At 28.8% G+C, this 6,778-nt stretch overlaps 1 protein-coding gene across 1 annotated transcript; it reads right to left on the bottom strand.

The window, feature by feature from the left end:
* Window positions 1-2,001: 2,001 nt before the first annotated feature.
* Window positions 2,002-3,102, bottom strand: LOC109790169 (uncharacterized). The gene has a single exon (XM_029269612.2). The coding sequence runs from the start codon at window positions 3,028-3,030 to the stop codon at window positions 2,284-2,286; it is 747 nt and encodes a 248-aa protein (XP_029125445.2). The 5' UTR covers window positions 3,031-3,102; the 3' UTR covers window positions 2,002-2,283.
* Window positions 3,103-6,778: the final 3,676 nt, after the last annotated feature.

Genomic DNA, 6,778 nt, shown 5'->3' on the forward strand with positions numbered 1-6,778 from the left:
TATTTAAAATACTATAATGAATTAACTAAATTTTAAAATATATTTTAATCAAAAATATATTTTTTGGTCGATACGGTGACTAAAAGTATTATAATAAATAATTAAATTTTTTAAAAAAATAAATCTTATAATGATTATTTTTTTAATGATGCTAAATTAAATATTTTAATTATTTTACAATAAATTAAAATGAAACGATAATAAAATATGTTAATTGATTTCAAATAAAATGTTTTACCTACGAATTTTATTTATGGGTGAAGTTTTCTACGGAAATTTTCGTAGATAAATTATCTACGGAAAAATCCGTAGATAAGTTATCTACGGAAATTTCCGTAGATAACTAAATATTACCTACGGAAATAATTCCGTAGGTAATATTCCGTAGATAACTAAAAATTATCTACGGAAAAAATTCCGTAGATAATTTTCCGTAGATAACTAAGCATTATCTACGGAAAAAATTTCGTAGATAATATTCCGTAGATAATAATCTTTTTTCTTGTAGTGTTTTAAATACTTTTAAATATATTTTTTCATATTTTATATGTATTTGTAAATACTTTTAAATATATAAATTTTTCTGATATATATTATTAAACACATTTTATTCACTTTGGTGGTCAAAATAATGAATTAGCAAATTTCATATCAAAATTAACAATTATTCTTCATTTAATTATTGACTAGGCACTAATACTATTTAACTAAATTTTTAGATTACACTTAATTTTCTTAATTACTTAAAAGTTAAATAACCACATTATTCTTCATTTGGGTCCGTTCAATTTGAAACAAAATACATTATCAAAATACACCATTATCATTCCTAAATGCAAAGTTCCCAAGTCTATGAGGGATTTAAGGCCTATCTTGTTATGTAATGTTGTGTATAACATCCTGGCCAAGGTCTTATAGCCAAACAAATTAAATTTATGTAATTTTGATAAGTGTATCATTCGTATGAATAACATAGTTATAAAAAATACATAGGTTTAATTTACTTTGAACTATCAAAAAAAAAGAAAAATAATATATTAAGATTTCTTAATTAAATATCCAATCAAAGATTTTTTCAAAAATTGTTTTAAAAAACATTTTAATATTCAAAATTTCATAATTAGTATTAAATATACAGATATACGAACTACTAGGATTGGTTTAGAAGTGTATAAGTTAAAATAGTATGCAGATGATCGTAGATTCAAATTTTGGTGTTGTAATTGTAACTTTGATAGATAAAGAATATAGAAATTTATATTCAAATCATAATTAATTATTTCATAAATTAAAATTAATTTTTATAAACTTGTAACTTCAAAGTTTTGAATGTCTACACATTAATTAATGTTTTCAATGTAAATATTATAACTTTGAGCTCCTAACTTATAATTTAGACATTAATTAGTGGCATCTCCAATACTCATATACCATTGTGAGTTGACACAAATTTTATACGATTTGGTCCTAGAATTTCTCTAATGGACTTGTGTTGGTCTATTCGGTAAGTAAATCTTAAGTTAAATTAAAGATTACTAAATTTTGGCTAATAATTAAGTGAACATCAATATTTAGTTTGAGGATCCTTAATTCTTACTATTATCTCTCATCTATCATTTTACTCAAAAATAAGACATTAATTAATATATCAACTTGGGATAATTCAAATTCTTATCTTCCCAAATGTCCCATTTGACATGGAATACTTCTTGGTAACGAAATTTTTTTTTCATTAATTAATATTTTCAATGTCAATACTTCAGCTTTTTAGCTAAAAATATTATAAATTTCAATTATCAACTTATAAACATATTTGTTAAACACATCTATTTTTTTTTAATTTCATCTTCCTATCCTAACATATCACTTATCATATTTTTATTTTTTAGTTTTGTTTTTCTGTGTTGGATATCTAAGTATATTTTTCCTTCATATAATTTGACGAAAAAGAAAGAAAAATAATAATAAGGTGAATGGAGTGGGAAAAGAAGTGAAGAGAAGTAACGTAAATTAAACCATGATATGATTCATCCGTACGTACCCCTTGCGCGCGTCTCCACGGAGAGCTCGCAAGTCGCAATACAACACTTTACACATCCCAGTTCCCACTACACACACACACACGCACAAAAACAAACTTCTCACTTCTAAAATAACACAATATTTTCCCATTCGAGTTGACACACATTCAACAACCCAAACAAAACAAACAAACAAAAAATGTCTATTCTCGTAAAACAAAAAAACCCACTGAACACAGACACAAACGCTTCATAGGAAGCATCAAAAGAAATAGGAGGAGCTTCCGAAGTCATAAACTTGAGACCCTGCATCCACATTCTCTGCCATTGCACCAAACATTGGACTAAGCGAGTAATTATCCTCCACGTAATTATAATTAAACCCACTAATATCACTATTATAAAATCCATAACCCTGTTCCGTTTCGTAACCCATGGAGCTAGTAATATCCGGTGGCAACGGAGGAAGCTCTATCGTGTTACCACTTTCTTTATTATTATTATTATTATTATTATTATTATTATTATTTATATCATTATCATTAATATTATTATTATCCGTGAAAAACACTTGTTGGCTAAACTGGGAACTAGCCACGCTGGCAGAGGCACGTTCATGTTCATAACCGTAGGAACAAGAACCGGAGGGAATCCCGAGGAGGGAAAACGGGTCGACCGTGAGAAGAGGGTCGGGTTGGATGAGCGGTGGTTGGTCGGGCGAGAGGATAGGTGTGACGGAGGAGCCGGGTGTGGTGTCAGCGTAGACAAAGTTAGTGCGCGCACGTGAGCCGCGCATGGCACGTGCGGCTCTATCGTAAGCCAGTGCGGCTTCCTCGGCAGTGTCGAAAGTACCGAGCCAATGGCGCTCCTTGGTGGCAGGGTCGCGGATCTCCGCCGCGTACCTTCCCCAAGGCCTCCGCCTCACCCCGAGGTACCTCCCTCCCCACGCCGTTTGGCTCTCTTCCGCCTTCTTCTTCGCCTTAGACGACGTCGTCACGCGCGGGTTCATCGTTGTCCCGTGCTCGAATAGTACTCTACCAAACCAAGTCTTTCCTTTCTCTTTTGGCTTGTTTTGTTGTGGGCATGAGTCACTGGTTTAAATAAGATGCACCCTGGTAGCCCCAATTCTCATTTCTGCCCTCACTTTCTTCTCTATTTCTTATTTTACCCTTGCTTCTACTATCATTAATGCAAAATATAATTAGATTATAGAGGAATTTTTCTTTTTTCTTTAATCTATTAACCACAAATATATCATATAATAGATAGTTTTGTTCCCACGTGTAGGATTATTGTGAGAGCGACAAAGTTTTATGATTTTATCTTATATTAGTATAGAATTATAAATTTTTAATTTTTAATATTAGTATTTATCTTATAAGCATACATGTATTTTGTTTGTAGGGTAATTCTCTAAGTTTTTGCTGGTAATTTCAATATGTCATTTGACATTTTATCATGTAGTATTAATTGAAAGTGTTTTTCTGTTAATGTTATTCTATTTTATGTATAAAAAAAAAAAAAAAAAAAAAAACAAATGCATGTATGTATTTTATCTTTTTAACTCATTACATTGTACTGTATCTTTTAGTATAATGGTTATATTTATATTTTTATCTCGCTTCTTTTGCATAAAATGGGATGAACGTTTGTGTTTGAGAGTAAACTTCTCAACACGTGCTTTTTCCTTTTAACCTTGAAGCTTTATTGCTTTATCCACACATATATTACATATGCAAGTTCTAGCTTTCATGATCTGCCATACAGTGGTCTCATAATTGAGTAATCTAATCTAGCAGAAAGGGAAAAAGGAGCAATGAAAGGGGACTGGGTAACAGAATCCATCACTGACTCCTAAAAGGGGTGTTAATTAGCATTCACAAACTGCAATTTATTTATGTAAAATTCGGGTTAATTTTTTTTTATGAAAAAGTATACAATTTAAAGTAATTAATTTTGTTAATAATGGTCATTAGTAAAATGCAGGATCTCTCTGCTGGCCAAAGAAACTATTTTGAGAGAAATGAGTTTCAAATGATGGGAGAAAATGGGGATGTAATAAAAATAATAATTAATATGTAATTGTGTACTCTTTTTTTGGGTCAGAAAAGAGAATTATATTAATAGTGGGTGGCATAATTAGAAATCCAAATGACTAATGATAAGCATGTTCTCCTAGATACCCCATTTCATGATTATTTCTCCAATCAAATTAGTTCTGCTTTGTTTAGAATTAGCAAAAAAAATAGATTATAATATTGTGTCCAGAACGCATAGGAATAAACCCCATATAGTCCAAAGTTGCTGCATGTGACCCTTTGTATCAAATTATGGGATTGTACATGAACTTATCACAAATAGACACACCACACAATCTATTAAGATATAGAATCCATATAAATTTTTATCTACAAGTCTTTCTCATTATTTTTTTATCAACCCAAAGGAGGAAAGGAAAAAAGTTCATATGAATTGATCAGTTGCACATTCTGATGATCATTACAGGTGGGAGGAGCTCCATGTCCTTTTTGATGATTAGCCTATAACCTAAGATATTTTAAATTAAACTACTTGTATTTATCATTAGTAATTATGTGGGTGTGCTATGCCCAATCTATTCTTCATTTGGCTGCATGCTTCAGAAGCATGCTCTATAGCTTCTGTTCGTACCTTTTTTTTTTAAAAAAAATTTATAAACATCATTTACATAGTGTTACAAAGTTGACAATAATCAAAAATATCTAATTTATTATACGTAATATATATATATATATATATATATATATATATATATAATTAATAGCACGATGATCAACTAATAATTATGTATAGAAAATTCTTTATATCATGCAAAGGAAAAATTAGGAAATATTCTGCATGTTATATGACTTTTTTTTTATAATTAAAATGAAGTATAAAAAATATATAACATATTATAATTACATGACAAATATACACAAATAAATAAGTATAAATATATGTTATTATGTTAAGGTTGAAAACTTAATTTTATATAAAAGTAAGTAGCTTTCATTATAAACTTCTTACCGTTGATATCCGATATATATCATACAAGTGAATCTCAATTACCAAGTACGTTAGTCTTTGTTATTGAAAGTAAAAAACCGTTTTCGTCTTACAAAACGCAAACAAAGTTTAATATACCCAATCGTGAAATAAATGATTATTAAGAATATAAACATCTTATTTTACTTTTGTTTTTGTAAATCTACATTTTTACATATTCTTTTACTATGGGGATATATTTAATTTATGATGTTTTATTATTTTATATTATTATATTATAACGTCCATTTAGACCCAATCATAATTAACAGATAATTAGTCATAGGCAAGGCATCTCCAATGGAAGCAACTCATTTGAGTTGCTTTATGCATTGAAAAATGAAAAAAGTGGTCCCTAGTATGCCATGTCAGTATTAAGCAATTCAAACACAAATTTATTCTAATGGTAAGAAACTTTAAGAAATTCAACTTTTAGAATTTTTTTCTAATCATTTATGAACCAATTTTAAATTTTTATTAAAAAGGATAATTGAACTTTAATAAAAGAAAATAAATTACGAGAAAAAATACACAATAAGTAGATATTAAAAATAAAATAAAGCAATAGTAAATACATAAACATTATACGAAATTAATTTTTATCATTATTATTTCCGAAACGTTCCTAACAATAAGATCTGCTTGAAATCTGGTAAGGAACGGTTGCTTGAGAAAGCAACTTTCTCTCTTCTTCAAGCAACTCATGTTGTCACGTCAGAGTCCTCCAATAGTAAAAAATCGGGGCTTGAGTTGTTTCATGGGACAAGCAACTCCCATTGGAGTTGCTCTTAGATGCTCACCCACACACACACACACACACACACACAAAAAGTGACAGGAACTTAGAAAATTGCTAACTTATTTCAGTTATACACTTAATTTTAAAATGTTGCTTTGCCTTCTTTTAATTTCATCTAGACAGTTACAAAAGTATTTACTACATTAATTAACTTTGTTAAATTCACTCTGAAACATTTTTAATTTTCCAATATTTTCCGAGATGAGTTATGGGTGTCTGGCTAGAATGGTATGTATGAAGTTTGACTCTACCCAGTAATTTATGCAGTGTCTTTCTTATTTACTATTTATTTATAAAAAAATTATATGTAACAAAAAAAAAAGTCTAACTTATATATTACCTTTTGATATAATAATGTATTAAGGAATATCATTACTCATCCATGTGCAACCAATTTGAACCATAAAGTCAATGATAAGCTCCACAGTCTTCACTTCTTTTTTATCAGCAAATTAAAGTTCACTTTTTTAAGAATAATCATATTTAATTGTTAATATTTCCTTCTATAGTTTTACAAAGTTTGGATTCTACCACATTCAAGCATATTCTTTAAATTTTAATTCAATTAAATTAGTGAATAGAAAGAAAATTAAACGAGGCGAAGCCATGTTGGGAAGCATGTGAAAAAAAAAAAAAAAAAACATAGGCTTACCTTTCTTGAGGAAAACAATGGCTAGCTAATTATTAATTAGCGAAAAATTATAAATGAAACTCCTCGTAGTGGGGCTTTGACCAAATGTCTCATACCTAACAAGGTTTGCTTTTTCTAAAAAATAAAATAGGTTTACTTATTAATTATGTCACTTAAAAAAGTACCAGTTACTAAATTATATTAAATAAAATATGATTGAATTTTTTTCCTGAAAGAAAGTATTGAAATGAATAACCAGTG

The sequence above is a fragment of the Cajanus cajan genome, chromosome 4 (assembly GCF_000230855.2).
Source record: "Cajanus cajan strain Asha chromosome 4, NIPB_CcT2T_4, whole genome shotgun sequence".
Classification (NCBI taxonomy): domain Eukaryota; kingdom Viridiplantae; phylum Streptophyta; class Magnoliopsida; order Fabales; family Fabaceae; genus Cajanus; species Cajanus cajan.